The sequence below is a fragment of the Thunnus maccoyii genome, chromosome 8 (genome assembly GCF_910596095.1).
Source record: "Thunnus maccoyii chromosome 8, fThuMac1.1, whole genome shotgun sequence".
In the NCBI taxonomy this organism is placed as follows: Eukaryota; Metazoa; Chordata; class Actinopteri; order Scombriformes; family Scombridae; genus Thunnus; species Thunnus maccoyii.
Window position 1 is genome coordinate 30426667 of NC_056540.1, and position 20591 is coordinate 30447257.

Below are 20591 nucleotides of genomic sequence, written 5' to 3' on the forward strand. Positions count from 1 at the left end.
CAAAAATAGACCAGGAGGTTGGTCTGTAAACTGTGATGGCTGTTTAGTTTGGGAAATCATTTCTACCATTTGACTCCCCAGATCTCAACAATGTGAGATCATGTGAGTGCAATGTTGCAATGAAAAACATAAAAACCTAAGGTGACCAGTATAAAAATGTATGTTCTTTGTTGGTTTGTGCGAATACCTTTTGGAAATGTGTTACCAAGTGTGTGAGTGTGCATAACCCTAATGGTCCTGAGTGTTTGTATTCACGTATCTGACTAACCTGTTTGTGTCCTCTAAAGCTGTTTTTCCAATTGCTGGGACTTAATGACCCATAACCAAGAGATTCCAATAACCTGAACCTTTAATAACTTACAGGGGAAAGGTGGTCGGTTCTGTTTTGTCTTTCCATTGCATTTTGAAAAACCAGGAAGGATCAGATGTACTTCATTGAAAAGGTGGCAGTGGGAAAGATGTAATCATTTGTATGTTCTTTGTTATAAAAAGTATAAAAAGTCCTCAACAATGTATAAATTTAGCTCCTGGAACCCAAAACTCCAAAGTGAGATCTTGGGACAAGTTCAGTTATGGATTGGTTAGAGAAAAACACCATAATCCACCTTCCATCTGCACAGTATATCTGGTGGAGCTCAATGCTTCTTAAGAGAGAGAGGGAGAGAGAGAGAGAGAGAAACAAAGACAGACAGTGACAGCTAAATTAGAGCAGGCATAATATAAATTAATAGCCGACATTTACTCTTCAACAAGCTGAAAGTGACACCCAAGAAATAAAGAAAAGTAATGACTTAAACAATCTGGATGGTTCCACTGTTATACAATGTTTGACTTGCTGATCTGTTTGTAGTTTTTACCTTGTTATCTTTGACACAAATGTCCTTTTTCTCCCTTTTGTCCCTTCTTTCCTTTTATCCTCATTTCTCCCTTTTACTCTCCTCTTCCTCTGCCCTCCTTTTATTTTTATGTATTCTTCATTTGTGCTTCCTCTCAGCTTGTCTTCTCTAAACCTTAAAGTTAAATACTGCATGCTGTATGTGCACTTTTAAAGTACAATTTCCCAACTTTGCATCTTTATATATCCAAATCCTCAGAACCAGACCGTTTAACTTTAAATGCTCTCCCATTCTGCCCAGTCCCCTGCAAGAGATTGACAAAGGGGTTTATGGGTATTTATCATGCCCGGTGGGATGTCGGGGTAATAACTTGCAACCACGGTGCAATCTATCACCTCAATACACAACTCTTTCCATGTGGCACCCCGTTATCTTCTCTCTGTCATGTTTCCCTTTTATCTCTACCTTCTCTTAGCTTTTGGGTTTTTATAGAGGTTAATAATGTCCTCATTGTCTCTGGATGAGATAACACCCTTTAATAGTACCTGAGAGGAGGAAGGGGTTGTAACATTTCTTCTTTGCTTTAAACTTTATAAACTCTAGTTATGCAGTATAACCCTTCAGGGACATCAAATCTGTGTTGTTTAGTCCAGTTGAATCGGACTGGTTCGTTTCCCCACTTAGTGCGATACGTTCGATCTGAACACAGCGATCATGCGGACCAAAACAACCGCACCAAGACCCTTTGAGGAAGTGGTCCTGTCCCAGACGAATTCTGGAGCGTTTCATTTGTGGTGGGAACGTGATCCAACCTCGATCCAACCAAACTACTGGGCCTAGTCCGCAAGTTTGAGCTAAACAGCAATGTGTGCTCTGCATACTGGCATGCAGAAGAGTGAAATCAACAGCTGGGAGCCAGAAGACCTTCTTCAGGACTTTCTTCTTGTATTTATGTTCTTGCTTCTGCCCCAGACACAACTAACCAAAGGGTGGGGTGAACATTCTCACATGGCTTTTGCTGATACATTTTAGTTCACTTGAATTTTTTTGCGTGTGAAAAGAAACTGAACCAACAACAAAACGCATCACGTCTACCAACTCATCCACTGATTCAGACCAGACCAAACCAACTATAGGTTTGGAAACGCCCTTATATGACAGAATCTAAGATGCAAAGTAGACGTTCTCCTGCCTTTGCTCTAAATTTAGGGAAAGATTCTGGAGTCTGTTACATGGTTTTGGATTTATTCCTGCTTGAATCAAGGATTGAACGCACAATTACTGTAAACAACATGAAGTTCCTTCCCCTGAAAAAGTTACAGTAGGATCTTTTTATTCAAGCAGGGCTGCGGTTACGACTGAGGACACAGAGTTCATGTCCGAGGTACAGTGATATCTGGAGGAGGAGGCGATGTGAGGAAGACTGTCTCATCTAATGAGGAGAAGGCAAGTGAAAGCCTGCCTCGAGTTTGTCAGATGCCATTGAAAGGACTCTGAGGGCACGAGGACAAAAAGTTATCTGCCCTGACAGGGAAAAAAAAAAATCCCTTTGGCCTGAAAACCAGGTGCTCTGTGTGAAAAATGTCGGGTACCACTCATCACCTGGCTGACACCATCCATATGGTGAAACAGGATGTAGCAGTATCGTGCTGTGGTGATGCCTCTCTAGCAGCAGGGAAAATGAGACTGGAGAGGTTTGTGAGGAAAAACCTGCTCCAATCACACAATGTGATAGACCAAATGAAGATTAAAACAACAATCTGGAGCCAAGACAAGGCTGGAGTGGCTTCCTAACAAATTGCTGAATGTCTTTTAGTTGTCCAACCAAAGCCTGCTACACTTCCTTTAAAGATCTGTGGAAAGACCTCAGGCACTCGTTGTCCAACATGACAGAGCTTCATCAAATATGCAAAGAACAAAAGCAGAAAATGTCCAAATCCAGGTTTGAAAAGCTGGATGGATGCAGGTCTAAGTCAAATGTGTGGTTCTGCAAAGTAATGAGTAAACAGTCTGAATATAAAAGCCTCTGTAGATCAGATAACAGGTTTTTTAATAAATTTGCACGTAAAAAAGTGATTTGTTTTGTCATTAAAGTCTGCTGCGTTTAGATTGAATTAAAAATTTATAACAGCACAACACATTAAGGGAAAAAGTAAACAGAACTATCTGTGGTTGGTGTGTAGGTATGGGCCTGTCACTATGACTACAGACTTTAAATTGGATCTGCATGGGGTGTTTAAATTGCATAAATCTTCATAATAGTAAGACAGAGAGAAGTGAGAGGTGCAGAGAGGAAGCTGGTAGATTAGAGGGTTTATCTCTTGTCTTCTGGGAGTTGAGATGAGTCATTCTTTATTTAGAAGGCAAACAAAGCCACAGGTTAATAAGGAAAAGGGCGAGACACAAGAAGGAAGGTTTCACAAAGAAGAAAAGGCTGCTGTCTCTGACTGCAACCTTATCAGTCGTCAGGTTAAGGTTCACACATTTGAGAAGAAGACACTTTTACTGCTTCATTGATTGAATGCAGCAACTTGCTTCTCTGCTGTTTGATGTACCTTGCACTTTTGGCCTCACAGGAGAACATTTTCACACTTGGATTCTCATCATTGTAGTTCACTGATTCATAAAGGAGTTCAACATCATGTAGTTTGTCCACTTCAGGGTAAAGTGTTTTCTGACGAGATACAAATACACAGAGCTGCACTCAGTACACGCAACCTAGCACAGCTGACGATAGTGGAATTAAAGTGGTAGAGGTGTTTCAACAAGTCCTCTAAACTGAACAAAATTGCAAAATGTCTTGTGATGATTGTTGCTTAAGCAGAGCACAAAGCAAATTTGAGCTTATTTGACTGCTGAACCATTTGTGTTTATTTGCCCCAAACAGAGACTCTGGTTCTTTATGTTATTTCCCTCCAGTCTCTCCTTTTTCCTCTGTCTGTATGTCTGTGTCTGTATGTTTATGAAGTACGTTCATAAAGCCCCAAGTGTGAATTCGCGTCTACTCACATCTGTGCATTGACTTTGTATTTAATCGCGCTGCATCTAAAATTTGCTTCGTGTTGTCTCAACACATAGTTGGGGTTACGGAAAGATCATGGTTTAGGTCAAAATAATCACTTTGTTGGGGTTAAGGTACCTTCATCATCATGGTTAAAGTAAAAAATACTTGTTACGGTTTGGGAAAGCTCATGGTTGACTTTAAAATACATCAACATTGCCTGTTAATCCATCCATCCATCCATACTTTTGTCTTTGCTGCTGACAGACAACAGTCATAATTCACAGGCGCTAGGAGTCACGTTTCTGTTAAATGTAAACTAAAGTTTTTTAGGCATATGAGCAAACACCTGATGGTGTTATTTTTCTTGGCAGGGTAATCTCATGTTCTCAAATGGCTAAAACTAATCATAGCAAACTGTAACTTGACCACAGGTTAAATTAGACAAAATACTAGCAAGCAATCAAATGAACAACCTAACGAGTGCAAGCTAACCAGCTTCTGATGATTTCACCATTACCTTTAAAGGATACTTCCTTAACACACAACCACACACAAAGAAACAAAGATAAATGAACACAGACACCTGATTGAAATCCAGCACATTTGAGCTTGAACTACTGTACATTTTTTAAAAACGGGACAAGCTTAAGCAAAAATGTTATTTTTTCACTAGCCAGCTGCTCTCACCTGTTATATGTGGCTCATTATTTCTGTAAAATGTGGCAGAATTTAGCATACGTCAGATTTGTTCTGACAGAAAGCAGGTCACAGTTAACAAACATCTTTTCATGATATTGACATGACATCAGCGTACTCTGAGATGGTCCAATATTTTCTCTTTAGCTTTTGCTCTCTATCGAATCCTGAGGGAAATATCTGGCTCTTTAGCTGCTGAATGCTCAGCAGCTAGTCGATAACTGTGTCTGTTTGCTGTTTGGTGCTGAGCAGGTAGTGTACAGTGGGTTTTAGAGCTTTTTCTTTGAGAACAGCTGCCTGCTGCAGCCGAAAACAACACTATGAGAGCGCTGAGAGTAAACAATAACAATAAAGTTGCAGCCAGACAGCTAAACAATGAGCTGAAACTCATTATAAAGCTCCGTTAAGCTGCAGAGTCAGGTAATAATTCTCTGTAGGTTCATCATCTCACAATACACAATGTCATTACATTGTTATTTTTTGAATATGCATTATAGCTGATTTAAACAGCAATTAACCCATATAACCCCACTCTCTGTAAATCCTGTTTAAACTTGGAAAAGAAAGAAATGTGATTAGTAAGATAACACCACACACACAAATACACACACACACAAAGGCTTTTGTAACATTTCAGTGTTGATTTGAATAATCAACAATAAGCTTTATATAACCATTGTTGGCATTTGACCTTTTCTGGTGTAATTCTCCAATTAACATGTGTGATGTCATCCATCAGAGGCTGACAGTCCTGTTCAGATCAATGATTTGCAATGAAACTTGATGCAACTTGAAAAAGAATCCCAAGACGTCTGATCATAAACGTTTTAAAGCTGGGCCGCTCACATCAAAACATCACACACAGACACAGATGACCGTTTCCATAGCAACACCACACTAGCATATCCCACTTCCTCTGTGTTGATCATAGACTGTATAAAAATATGGACATAGTTACCGTGACGTCACCCGTTGGTTTCTGAAGAGCGGTTTTGAAGCTCAAAGTGAGCCGCTCCGGCCGTCGCCATCTTGGCAGTGCGTGACGCTGCCTAACTCCCAGTCAATCAAAAATGGGCAAAGTGGCAGGCCGAATGGCTGAAACGAGCCACCTAGCGGCTGGCGGACCTGTCACTCAAAGCAGCCATGTCCTTCATTATATATAACTTTACAACTTAATGTACGGCCATACAGCTGTCATGAAAGGGGAAATTAGCTATAGAGACCAAAACCATTTTTTGTACCAGGCTGTAAACATGTTTATTTCTGCTGTCAAGTTGGGCATTTTAACATGGGGGTCTATGGGGATTGACTCGCAGCCTCAAGTGGCCATTCAAGGAACTGCAGTTTTTGGCACTTCCACATTGGCTTCATTTTACAGCCCCAGAGGTTGTCGCTTGGTGTTGATACATTGTTTTAAGTGGATTAGCTGGATTTCTGTTTGTTTCATGGATGTATAAAGAGAACTGGATACAGGAGGAGCTCTAGGCTTTGAAGCAAATTTGACATAGCGGCCAAACTGTGTAATTACAACGTCACGTGATGCACACTGGCCCAAAAAGACTTTTTCCCATAGACTTACATTGTGAAAGAGACGTCTTTAAATCAGCAGATACATTTTTTTGAGTCACAACCCCCGCGAAATGACTTGTCTCACTATCAGAATTAAATCCGTTCGGTCCGATCACATTTCAAAAGCCTAGAAGAGCCGTATGATTGAATTGTTTTATCCCCATTCAAGTTAGCCGGAGGGCTAAACCGGAAGTAGCCGACTCGGCCAGCGAAAGTCACTAGTGCACATGCTCTATGGGCTGCACAATGCGGAAGATCCGGGTACTTTCATACCGGGAGGTTGATTTTTTTTGCTTCATGTACCACTGAGCAACTTTCATAGGAATGAACGGGGCCCCGCCTCCGACGCTGTATTCAGTTCTCTTTATACATCCACGGTTCATTTTTGATACAATGAACAAGCTACGTTTCTATATATGAACAGATTGAACATGACCACCGTTTGGCTGGTGACTGGTGTTTTGTTTGTTAACTTTACCTACGTTCTAAAACCAAACTTGGCGATTTAACAAGGTTGGTCTTTTGAGACCCCAGACAACAACGGCTTCAGACGCTCTGCAACTAACCAGCTCACACCGCTGCAATTTTCTCTGCAACATTCTAAAACCGTTTCATCTTGTTGCGAATCATTGATCTGAACTAGGCTTTAAACACGGAGCACTATCTCACTGCAGCAGCGCCTGGCATCACAGGACACTAGCTGGCTTTAAGTGTGTGTGTGTGTGTGTGTGTATGTGTAGAGGTCACAGGGGTTTGAATCACCACATTTAGTCCAAATAGCGACTGTTATCGAAGCTCTGCAGATGAAGGGAGCTCTCGCTGCACACATGGAGGGAAGGAGAAGAGAGAAAAAAGAGGAGGCGATGGAGGAGAAAGAGAAGGAAAGAAAAGAAGAAGAGGGATAAGAAACAGCATCTGAAAGGAAAAAAGAAGGAGATTCTGTTTCTGCATCTGGGCTGTACAGTACGTGTAAATGACAAAGCGTGTTCATTGCCACAAACATTGGCTTAAAATACTCTCAATTGCATCAGTACTGACCCTAGAGACACAACATGACGACAGATGTACAACGCTATCAACTTTACCTTTGAATTACATCCAAAATGATTCATTCTGAACCTCATGGAGGAAGCCAACATTTAGTATCACTGCAGGAAATAATTAGAGCTGTCCCCGAGGATATTCACAGTTGACTCAGAGTCTGCACGATGCACCGACTCAGAAGGTGGGGTATTTTAATATTTTAATTTGTCATGCACTATTCATGCCTCCGCCCAGTTACTGTACAATCCAGCACTCCTGCAGAGCAGCTGTCCCACACCACCCTCCCCATAATAGCCTACCTGAGTCTCATGTTTTACCTGTAAGACTCACATGTTAATGCCTAAAAACATCAGATTTCTACAGAATCAGAGAAATAAAAAGTGTGCGTCCTGGTATTAGTTCAGTTATAAAGTCCAAACACACCACTGAGCGTCTCTCCTACCTCTTTTAAAAGTAGTTTAGCCAACTTCACTAACATTCAGCTCCAAAGCTGAGAGGAAACAGAGACACTCTGCTCTGCGCTGCACTGTCCTCCATTTCCATTACATTTATGTATTTAGGTCATTTAGGGACAAGACTCTTGTAAAAGTATACAGCCTGTTATGCTCCTGCGTTACTCTGCCTTTTTTTCATTCGACTGAAATAAAATTATATTCTTGTCAACATTTCAGGAACTTTGCAAAACAGTTTTGTTTCAGCTCAGTGCATTTTTGACTTTTCTAAAACATTCGATAATCCTTCAACTGATCTGAAAGTAAGAAGATCCTTGAAAATGTTGATGCATGATTTTTCACTGGAGAGCAACGGCAAGATTGTTGACTTTTACTTTTGATATGTTTAAGTACATTTTACTGGAAAAACATGTAACTCTAAATAAAAAATTTGAATGTTGAACATTTACTGGAAAAGGATTATTTTTACATTGTTGTATGGCTACCTCACACCAAGTTACCCAACTATCCCCAATCGTTGATTTACAACTAATCAATCCTCCAGTTGCCTGTAATGGCAGCTCCGGAGGAACATTTTCCAGACGCTTCCATCCAAGTTTTGTTTTTTAATTAAATCTGACGTTAATATCTTTCCTCAGCTCAAACTCTGGAGGCAGTACATCCCCAACGGGCTCACCACGGGTGAAATTAGACCATCAGCCTAATTTAACAGCTATTGCCTTCGTCATGATTAGATATTTAACATCTCACTTGGTAATCACACCACGCTGCAGACATTTCCAATTCTCACGCAGACTTAATTTGCTTCAAAAGATGATTTTTTTTTTAAATGCAAAATATGGGCTGTTTGTTAAGGGATTAGCAGGGGAGATTTTCCTTTTTTTTCTGCATAGTTAATAAGGTGTTTAGTACTCAAAGGGGATTGAATCTGGTTAAGTTTTCATTAAATTCAGGGAGTTGTGCTTCTCTTGTATTCTGAAAGCAGAGATTAGTGTGAATAGAATATTAAATCCAGTGCAATGAGTAGATAAGTCTCTGAAACGTCTGGATATCAACTGTGGTGTATTTAAAGAAAAAACGCAGGCATGTTAAGCACTTGAGTTATAGTATTACATGTGTGTTATTAGAAATCATTTCTTTAATTAAATAAAGACTTGTTGCCTTCTTTATTTAATGTCATCAGTTGTCAAACTTCTATGACAGCATGCACCGAGCTGAATTTACTGTTTACAGATACCAAAATTTAGAAACTACAGAATTATGACTCTTGATGGTTTTACCTTTAACTTTTTCATGCAATTTTTTCAAGTGCTGGCCAAAATAAAATCAAAATATTCATGCAACTTTACTGCATTGTTAAAAAATAGAAACTAGAGCTGTAGAGAATCAGAGAAGTTGTTGTTAAACTTTCACTTTATATGTCATTTAGTTCATTGTTGATACAATGTGGATCTTTAAGATAATGTGGATCTTTAAAGTTGGAGTGCAGGACTTTTGTCTCCCCCTTCTGGAATTGTGGGTAATTACAAAAATCTGTCGGTGTCACAAAATTAATATTAATTCACTCAATTACCATTTATGCTGGTACATTATCGCTCTGCTGTGGAGGAAGATGATTGGTAGTCAAGTGTTGGCAATGAGAATACTATAAACTTTCTAAAGAAACACTTTCTAAACTTCCAAGTTGTGTGTATGTCTCTCTCTGTCTCTCTGTTTTCTCCTCTTTGTCTTCTCTTTTCATTCAGACTTCTCAGCACTGGACCGCTGGCCGTCCTGGGACCACTCTCTCTCTCCTTTGCCTCTCGGTGACGCATTTTGGATCTGGATCTTCATCCTCCAGGAATTTCAACCTCACCTCTTGTCTCTCTCTCTCTCTCTCTCTCCCTTCTGTGTTAATGGTGTGCTTGAGTTTGTGTATTCTGTCCTCTTTCCCCGTCTCTATGGTGAAAGGAGGTCATATGTCTCAGGTCTTATCTGTTTGGCAGCACTATGTAGATGCTCAACATCCTCCTGTATCCATATTGTTCATGCACCGTATTGGCCCAAATATAAGAGGAAAAAGTGGGGGTCGTCTTATATTGGAAGATGCAACAACATGTTTACAAGATCAGACATCCTTTTTGAATGGAGAGCATACCAGCTCCTATAGAGTGTGTTGTGTTAAGGATTGTTTGTTGCCAGGCTAGTGAGTGTCTCCAAGTCTGCCTATAGCAGGTCTTTGAGAGCTCAGTTTAACAGGAGTGTCTGACAGCGCGTGTAACTTGTTTTTCTGTTGCAGAGGAAAATAAATTCATGATGAATTCCAGCGTCTTTACTGCAGAAACAGACCGGAGTCCGAATCATCTGTCAAGCAGCCAAGAATTACTGCTGTCACGGACATGTAATTGTCAAAAAAAAAAAAAAAATTCAACATTTCCAACAGTGTGAAAGTGTGAGTGTTGATAGACAAGCTACACAAGTGTGGGATTTACGTTCTGCTTTAATGGACATATTTCACTTTTTTACAAAAGAAAAAGCTTCAAGTATGAAGACTCTCTTCTTCTTGGATTATCAGCATCTCAGGGAAACTTTCCCAACAGGACAAGTGTGAAATTCTGTTGTATCTTCAGAAAATCTTTTTCCAAAAACAGGTGTTGGAAAAGAGAGGGACGTCTTATAATCAGGCCGATATAATATGTTTGCTAACTATCTAATATTGTCATGCTGATTTTCCACATTTAATTTTTTTCTATTTTTATTTCAGTCTATCCAGTACACACATCATCTGTCACATGTCTGTCCGTCCTGGAAGAGGGATCCCTCCTCTGTTAGTCCTCATTATCCAAATCCATGGCATGATTGATTGAATAACGGGTGTCTCAGCCAATCACGGTTACTGTCACTATGGTGGATGTAACTTTCTCATCTCTTTACAGAGGCTACTTATCTTTACCAAAAACCCGGATTTAATAGGTCCCGGTATACTCACTCACAAAAACACACAGAGGAGAGAATAGGCGTTATGTTTTTCTCACTGTAAGTCTTTTTTAAACACACACGTAGGCTTTGCAATTATTGTCAGTGTGACTCAGACGTGCTCTATCTGCTGACCCCAACAGTTAATGCAGGTAACAGTAGGTGTTTAAATGAGCTTCAAATCCGCTGTAATTATAAAACACTGGTTTCTCATTACGCACGCAGAGATTTGCTCTAAAATAACAACTGTGACAAAAAGGGGTCATCTGCTTTTATAACATGACTGACAACATAAAATTAAACAACTAACATCACAGTATGATGTAACAGGACATCCTGTAGGGAAGTCTGAGAATAAAAGTACATGTATGTAACATTACATAAATGAACTCAGCTAAAGTCAACTAAACATTGTGTATACTGGACATAACAGCACTGCTTTTGATCAATCATCTGTCTATATTGATCGGATTTCATCATGCATGGATTCATGCATGAGAGTAGACAGATGAGTAGACAAGCAAATAACACTATTTTCAGCCTGTGGACCCATCAAATATATACCAATTCTCTAATTCCTCTGGGTTCTGATCAATATTCACCACTGATAGTTCAGCGTATTGATTAGGCCTGAGGAGACTTTCCATGGCAGTGTGATGGCCTTCGGGGTTCAGAGAATACACTGACATGACCGCATTGATCTGTCCGCTTAAATGGTTATCATGTATACCTCCATTACAGACTGAATGGGACAAAGAAGAACAAAGAGAGAGGTGGGATAGAAATGAGCACTGAACTAGTTTAAGTTGAATGTAAAGCTGCACTAGGTGAGATGTCTTTGTTATACTGATCTAATCTTAGTTTAGGTTAAAAGGGTTAATGACTAGCCTTGATACTAGCACCGATAGCTCTTTAAAGAAAACCAAACATCTCAGTCACTCAGTTCGCTATGGGAAGAAAATACAAACTCACTAGAGGGAAGAGAGTCGCCATATTGATGTTAGGAGCATTACTGTGGTAAATGTAACTTCTATCCAATAGTGGCAGCACTTCAGTTTGTGAGGGGGAAAGAAATCTTGTGCCATCTTTTCATTTACAGGTGATATATCATGCTTTTTGTGATTTTCTGTCATTTATATACTGTTATAATGTCAAATGTCTATGTTAAACGTGGTCAAAGTTACACAACTTGAGGTGAATGTGCATAAAAAAGCTCCCTGCAAATCAAAAGCCAGAGCTTCATCCTACTCTAAATGCTCCGTTTGCAATGTTACCTCTACTTCCTCCTCGAGCTGATGTCAGATTGTTCTCACATGCCCACAAACATTTGTTGCTATGGTCATTTCATGGGTTGTTCATGTTGTTCACTCGCATATTTTGGATCATATTTCAGCTCAAACATGCTTGGATGTATTTTAGCTGCCAGAGCCAGCGAAAGTCTGCAGAGGGGCAGCTTTCTGAAGCTGTCCAACTGAGGGGCTGCATAAACGGTCAATATAAGATAAATAAGGAGTCTTTTGTACTGTAAATCATGCAAAGATATTCCAGTTGAGCCACAGAATATAAATATAGACCTGGAAATGTGTATGATATGTCCCCTTTAAAGAGCAACTTAACACCTGGCTGAAAAGCAGTGTTTTAGCACGTTTTAAGTCTGTTTCATCTCTGACCAAACTTGTACATTTGCACATCATTGCAGCAAGTTAAACTACTGAAGGGGACCAAAAACAAGATTTATATGCAGTGTACAGAGTCATGGTTTTATTTTTACTTTTTTTTTTTAACATATTTGGTTAAACTCTTACCAAAATTACCAAAAGGAATACATTTATTTTATTAATTTACCTGCCTTGATAGCAGCCCCTACACCCAGAGGAAATCAGGTTAGCTGAAATCCCTTCTTAAAACATAATTTTTTCTTTTTCAGTTTCTCCAAATTTTACTTGCATTTTTATTTATTTAGTTATGGCGTCATTGTCTGTGCAGGCCAAAAATCATACTTTAATGATTTTACTTAAATTTGAGCACACAACATTGCAGACAAGAGTCTTCACAAGGTAGATTCTTTTTTTTTTTTAAACTGCTGTGATGTGTAGCTGTAGATGAAGCATTTTTCTGCCAATAAACCATGAAGTTTTGATATTGTATAATATTGTTTTCAACATTTTAACAATGTTTGCAAGGTCACAAAACCGCATCCACTCCACAAACAATTGCAGTATGTTGAATGATTTAATAGAAACCGTCTCGCCCACGTGGGATTCTGGGTGGGTTGGCGATTCCTGCAGCTGCATCCGAAGAGCCTGGATAAGACCTTGAGTCTAAAGCTGAAGCTTCACATTACTGTATGTGCAAGGTGTTGAATGAACGTCACTTGGCCTCAGACGTATAACCTCTCAGGGACGCTGGCATCAATCGGTATCACTTCTCCAGACAGCAGCAGGGTAGCTGCTTTATTACTTCACCTTCATCTTTCATCATACACGTCACCTTGGACGATGCAGTGACCTGAAAATCCTCTGGTGTGCTACCTAAAATAGTCCAATCTGTTTTAACTTGTGTTTGAATTACCATATTGGCCTGAATATAAGACTGCCCCCCCCCGTTTTTCCAAAAGACTTTTCGAAGATACAACACACTTTCACACTCATCCTATTGTGAAAGTTTCCCTGAGATAAATGATAATCCAAAGATAAAAGAAGCCTTGAGGCCTTTTCTCTCATAAAGAAGTGAATATTTCCATTAAAGCAGAACCTAAATTCCACATTTGTGTATGTTGTCTATTTATAGCAGTGGTGGGAGAAGTATTCAGATCTTTTATTTAAGTAAAAGCAATACATAAGTATTATGAGCTTGATGTAGTTAAAGTATTGCAGTAAAGGTAGTGGTTTGGTCTCTCTGACTGATATATTATTATATATGACATCATTAGATTATTAATACTGAAGCATCAGTGTTAGAGCAGCATGTTACTGTTGTAGCTGCTGGAGGTGGAGCTAGTTTCAACTACTTTATATACAGTTAGCTAGTTTAGTCCAGTGGTTCCCAACCTAGGGGTCGGGCCCCTCCAAAGGGTCAGCAGATAAATCTTAGGGGTCGTGAGATGATTAATGGGAGAGGAAAGAAGAAAAAACAAAGTTCTGATACACAAATCTGTTTTCAGTTTTTGGACTTTTTCTCTAATCTTTGAATTGAAATTGATATGAAACCATTTGAGAAGTTTAGAGGGAAAAATCACTATTTGGTGGAGCTGTTAACAACTCATAGACATCTGAAATGTGAACCCAACTACACACTGCTTTTTGTAAGATATCAAAAGCCAAAAAGGTTGGAAAAAACTGGTTTCATCTTTAACAATGTGTTGTATTTTAAGCTTGTTATATTATCCATTGTGTCAAATCTTCATCTGAAAAGTAACTAAAGCTGTCAAATAAATATAGTGGAGTAGAAAGTACAATATTTCAGAAATTGCAGTTAAGTACAGTACTTGAGTGAAGTAGTTACTTTCCACCACTGTCTATCAGTCACACTCTCTCCTGTGAGACTCTTGGAAGCTGTCATATTTATTTGCACTGTGACTCCTGCAGGTTAAACAGAGCTAAGAACACAGTTTGAGGGCTGACAAAAAGACCTGATCTGAATACACTTGCTAGCATAATAATATAAATTCTACAAACTCCCTGTAATGCAACACTTTCTACATGTGCCAGTGTTACAATCAAATGCAAAGGATTTAATTTAAATCCTCTTGTAACTGTACACCGCTCAAATATTCCGTTTTACTGGGAAATACATCACAGTACAGAAGCTAAAGACACTAACTTCTGTTTCATGGGGCTTATATTACAACATTTTTTGGTAATTTGCAACTTTATTCCCAAAAAAACCCCAAAAAACTTTAAAGTGACTTTATACTCATGAAGTTATGACTTTTTCAAAATTACTTTTTCTCAAAATATAATGGCATATCTCTTCTCAAAATTTCAGATTTTTGTCAACCAACAGTAGCCTTATTTTTTCTGTCAGGGCATCCTCATTAGTCTCATTTCTAACGAGGTTAGAAAGCTGACGGTCTGCAGTTCTCTCCTGCGGAATTAGATTGTCATTCCTAAACTGTATGTCTTCACTTAAGGGAACCATGCCAGATTCTCAGGGAAGGGGGGACTTCCTTCATCCACTTTCCATGGTCCATATTTTTTTTTATTTTTCCCAGTGGATCTGGGGATTTAAGTCATGACCTTCCAGTCACAAACTGGCATCTGTGCCCTCGAGGCCACTGCTGCCTGCTGTGTTTCCCTGTGAAATGACCCTAACATGTTGTTTGGGTTCCTCGTCTGATTTGGACCATTGTACATCTGTGTAAATGGCATCATGATTGGTCAGTTCTGATGTGGATCAGATGGAGCCAGATGGCTATGTGGTTCAGTGAGTTTGGATGCTCTGATATGCCCTTGTACAGTGTGCTCAGCCAGAGAGAGGCAGAAGGAACAGGGAACGATTTGAAACAGGAAAACAGCTAAAAAGTGTTTAAAGCTGCTTTAATCAATATTTCTTATAATTATAACGTTTGAGCTGACAGTGTGTAATGTGAGAGGCGTCACTCGTAGTGACGAACCAACAAATTATTATCACAATTTCATCAATTTTGGCCACAGGAGGCAGCTGTTTTCAGAGAAAAAGCTCTAAAAAACACACTGCACACTACCTGCTCAGCACCAAACAGCAAACAGACACAGTTAACCAGTTGTCCTTGTACAACACAAACATAGGATTCTGACATGATTTGGACTTTTTTTTCCATGATGTACTATGGGACTGTTATCTCACTACACATGCTACAGAAATCATACTTGGTGCAAATGCTCCTCCTGGCCATGTGCTCAACAAACATAACGTCACCACTTTATGTTTTGTGTTTTAATAACTAATGAACTGTGAAGCACAGATAAAAAAAATCCTGGGACACACATTCCACCTGTGCTTGTGATCAACATAATAGTACCAATAGCACCACCATGTGGATTGTTATGAAGCTCTTTGCATTATAGTTAATAACTTGTGAACCATTAGGCATAGTAACAACAATCTTGAAACACAGATTCCCTCTGGGGATGTGCTTAACATATTCAAACATGGAACAAATAGCACCATCATGTGGCCAGTTATAAAGCACTGGTGTAACTGTTGAACACATGGTTGAATTGCATATCAGTGGTATGTTCACACAGTAGTCCTGCAAATTTTGATAGCATTTCACCTGTAGGTGGTGCTACAGTACAAATAAAACTTTAAATGACTCCTTAAGTACTTCTCTATCAGCACAGATTTGTCAGTATGTGGAACTGTGAATCTTACTCTGTAATATTTAGAAGTGTTTGCCCAGAGGAAAGTAAAATTCAAGATATGATCTCTTCTTTGTCCAGCATATTTCTCTTAGACATAACTGAGCTCAATTTAACATCAATATGAGATTTTGACCATTTTCTCCTGCTTCTTAAATTCAGCTACTGAGAAATAGTCTTCCTCTTGTCTCCTCATTTAAGATCTTAAAATGCCCCCTTTTTTCCTCTCACTGCACTGATCTTTATTTGTCTGAAATAATCAGCTGTTGAGATAACAGTGAGATGCAAAAGAAAACATGATTGGCTTATAAATGAGCTTGCACAATATCAGAAATTTGTGTAGTGATTTTTTTTATTTTCCTTTTCATGTACATCTGGTTTGGATGGACTGTTGTACTTGTTTTATTCATATAGCATTTAAATGTTTAATAAATATTTTGTGCATTATGACAGCTGATCCCAGGCGCTCCCTTGTAGCCCACTGGTTAAGACACATGCCATATAACCGCAAAGTCAACATTCTGCATGTCACCGCCCCATCACTCTCTCCCTGCAATTCCTGTCATCTCTCCACTGCCCCTATATTAATAAATGACTAAAATGCTCCCCCAGCCCTCACCTCCCCAAATAAAAAATATATCTGATAGCTTCTCCTTCACATTTAATTTATATCTCCACACATTTTCTCATGTGTTTCTTAAATTATTGCCCCCAAACCATTTATCAGACATACATAAGATGTAGACAATATTGAGAATCATACAAGCCTTTTTCTCTTATTAGTCTATTTATTGCTTCATAACGTTGTTAAGTAGAAAACTATGAGAAACCTATGAGCACAGCAAAAGAACTCCTGCTTTTCTTGTGTTTCTTCTGTTATTCTCAATGCGACTGATATGATAAATGGACAGGATCATTTGTCTTAGATTTATTTATTCCTTTGCCCCTTATTTCTCCTAGTAAACTCTAAATAAGAAGGTAATTTATTTCTGATGAGGCAAAGAAGAGACCACTATGAGCAGCAAATTTTTCCTCTGGGTGGCCACTGGGAGGTGCTGCAACCATTTGAATTTTGTAAAAATGAAACATCTTGCTGTAAATCTTTTTGCAGCCCCAGCACTGACTGACAGCAATCACACACAGTTATATATATATATATATATTCTATAGTTATATGCTGTTTATGCATTAAGTACAATGTTCGCACATCCAATTTAAATACATTAAATCAGAGTAGAGATTTAATAGAGTCAAATAGAGTAGATATGATAGCATGTTTGTATATGTTTATTTTCAAGTGTAGGATGGAAGCAGCTGGACCCAAATGCAGGATACAGAAGCCAGCAGGAACTTGAGAATATATCTTCATTCAAGACTCAGGAACAGGATACAGATGTGCAGGCAAAACCAAACCAAACAAATGATCCAACAAGACAGAACTGAAACACAGGACTAAAATACTAACTGAACTAACAAGGAGATGCGGTGCAGGTGGGGAGATGGGCTGAGAAGCTCAGGTGAGGGGAGTGAGGTGATGAAACAGGAGAAAGGAGAAGAAGCTGATTGGCTGGAGAAAACACTGGGAACAGGGCAGGGCTAACAAGGCTGATACAGGGCAGGTGTGGAGGGAAAAGCAGGCTGGGAGGAGCACAGGAAACAAAAACCCAGAAAACCCAATCCTCTTCAAAATTAACCAACATACATCAAACAGTCTCAGAATATCCATGAATATAACTTAAGCAAACAAGTCACACTAAAACCTGCAAATTCTCCTATGTGACTAATCCCACTCAGTCCAGTTTTCACATGCAAAGAGAAAAGTCAGAGAGTGTCTAGTAGACTGGTGGAGAATGGTAACTATGGCCACATTTACACTGCTTGGTACAAGAGACCCAGTTCTGATTTTTTGCTCACATGCGGCACAGATCGGATATGTATTGTGAATATGTAAACAAGAAAAAAGCACATGGAATTTGATATTCTCAGATCTGTTTTCGGGCCTTCATATGTGGAAATAAATCTGATAGTAATTGGATATCTACCAATGCGACTCGCATCTAAATGGACAGATCGGATACTTCCTGTCATTGCAATTCACATTCATATTTTTTTTCGCATTTTAAGGACGTATAACATTATTTTCATATGCACTGCTGGCACAACTACTGTCCACTGAAAAAAACAAAAACAAATTATTTACTTCTGTTGTGTTAAGCAAGTGTAAACACAGGTATTGGATATCGTTCACTTGTAAAAGGAGATGTAAACAGGTGGTCAGAAAAATCGGGTATAGGCAGAAAATCGGAACTGGGCATCAAGACATGCAGTGTAAATGCGACCTAAGGGACACTGGGGATGTGGGAATGCAGCAGGAGGAAGGAGCATAGAACTAGATTATGACAACATGCACTTTGACTGAAAAACTACAACCAAGAAGTCTTTTAAAACACAAGTGCTTCAAATTCATTCATGTGTTCCATTAAGTACTGACAGAGGAATAAGTTCAGGAGGAGAAAGACATTACACTAAAGGAACCAAAAGCAGCAGATCCCACTACAGTTTCAGCCTGCCGCACCTGTGAAGATAACACACAGACACACAAAACATGAGTTTAGTTGCAAGAAATGTAATACACTGATATTGAAATCCATCCTCACATATGAATACATGAAATACTGTATTGACTGGCAGATAGTTATTTCAATGTAAATCATAATATAATCCTACACTTGTATGAAGAATACATTTTTTACAATTTTAAAGACAATAGAAATATTTTGCAGTATTCATCACTTGTAATGTGACTGTAACTTCTGAGGTTTTCTGGTGATAAAACATCCTGCTACATCCACCTTAACCAATGACAGAAAATATTATTTCCCTGACCACAAGAATTTGCTTTTCAGGAAAATGTAGATGTAGGTTGTTTTAAGCTTATGAACAGAAGACTAAATGCTATTGTTTCTCAAGTCTCTTCTGACTGCCTCAGACTGTATTCTGGCTTCTTTCAGACCAGAACATACCACACTTTTCTCATCCAGAACTCCCTCCTCCACAACTGTTGAAAACTTAAATAAATTAATGTAGAATTAGAGCTGCAAGCAGCAATAAGGCGACAGGGCTTCAGTCTTCAGATTTAGTCAAAAATGTGAAAAACTATTTTTAGCGCTTGTTGAGATTTCATGGCATGACTAAGACACATCACAATCAAAAACAATACACTCAGTTATTAAAGAAATAAAATTATCCTTTTAAAATTTCATTTTGTTATGACACATTACACTGTATATGTAAAGCCCAACTATGGACAAGTGTTGAAATTTAGCAATAGCTATAAACGCTCTGTGCAGCACATCGGTTTCATCCTCAGTATTGGAACTATGTTAAACTGCATCTTCCTATCAAATAAAATTATACACAAAAATTAAATAAACTAGTATATGCATATGTTAAATGGAAAAAACAAACAAGCTGTATTTTATTTCACTTAATTTTCTGGTCTCTTTATGATTAGGCATTTTAAATCCATATAAACCATCCAGAGGCAAATTCCAAATTGTGGATCCATCTACATACCTGAAGAGACAGGGCTTTGCCATAACGGCACGAGGTGGCGAAGTGCTCACAGTTCCAATCAGAGACACTGTACTTCACAGCCTTACCCACCATCGAAAGGGCTTTCTTCACAATTTCCTGCTTTGACCTTGGTTTCAACTTCTTGTCGTATGTTGTATGTGATGTGTTATTTTTTTTCCACTTGTCTGAGTTGACCACATCCTGGAGTTTGTCTTTCCTGACTTCGCCATCCACAGAACCTCTCAACGCAGCTGATGAAGCTCCTAAACTGTTTATTCCTAAGTATGAGGGCATAGAAAAAGGGGCACACAAGTTATACAAGGTAAATGTGCTGAAGGTTGTAACATGTTTTATGATGAGTTTTGTATGTATACTGTTGAGTTTATCATTTAAGTTTATGGAAGTTAAATAAAATGTTGGTTAGTTTAACCAACTAAATAATCAAAGCCTGCCCTCAGGTCTGCAGAACAATGCATCTTGGCTGCTATATGATGGTCTTTACTGGGACTGGTTAGTGTTTGAGAGTAGCAGTACTGGCACTGCAGTGTAAAGAAATGACGCACCGGCAACAAAGTGAACAACGTACAAATCACCAATGTACACAGCCCAGTGCTGATAGATACCACGGAAGATTTCTATCAAGTCTCCAGGTTCTAGGTCCTCGGAACCCTTGGATTTGAAGATCAGGAAGTACAAATTAGATCAGCAAGAAGACATTTAATCTGTAGTTTTCAAGCATGTTTGCACTGAGCATCTCATTTACATATAAAGCTCCATTTGGTCAGTTGTTCTTAAAGGTTCCCTGTGGAGTTTTTGTTTTTTTGGCGTCATGCACACGAGTACATAGTCCTACCAATCGTTTCACGCTATTCCACCGATCTACACAGCAATATACAAACCAGATCCATAAAAACATCTTCTCTATGCTGCCCCCTATTTGTTTGGATCAGGTGGCCAATTCTTAACACAACACGTTACCGACAACACAGCATATTACAGACAACAATGACAACAAGAATGTTGTGCTTTTTCCAAGAAAATCAAGAATCACCTCAAATGTTTGGCCCTCTGAGCGATATTTATGGAAGAGGGCTGCCTCTGTCATTTCATCTGATAA

At 38.9% G+C, this 20591-nt stretch overlaps 1 protein-coding gene across 1 annotated transcript; it reads right to left on the minus strand.

Annotated features, from left to right (window-relative positions):
* Positions 1-18111: 18111 nt before the first annotated feature.
* LOC121901474 (phospholipase A and acyltransferase 3-like) lies at positions 18112-20591 on the minus strand. The gene is made up of 4 exons (XM_042418266.1): positions 20526-20591; positions 20038-20143; positions 19475-19752; positions 18112-18473 (listed from the first exon to the last, which is right to left on the minus strand). The coding sequence occupies exons 1-4, from the start codon at positions 20577-20579 to the stop codon at positions 18402-18404; spliced, it is 510 nt and encodes a 169-aa protein (XP_042274200.1). The 5' UTR covers positions 20580-20591; the 3' UTR covers positions 18112-18401.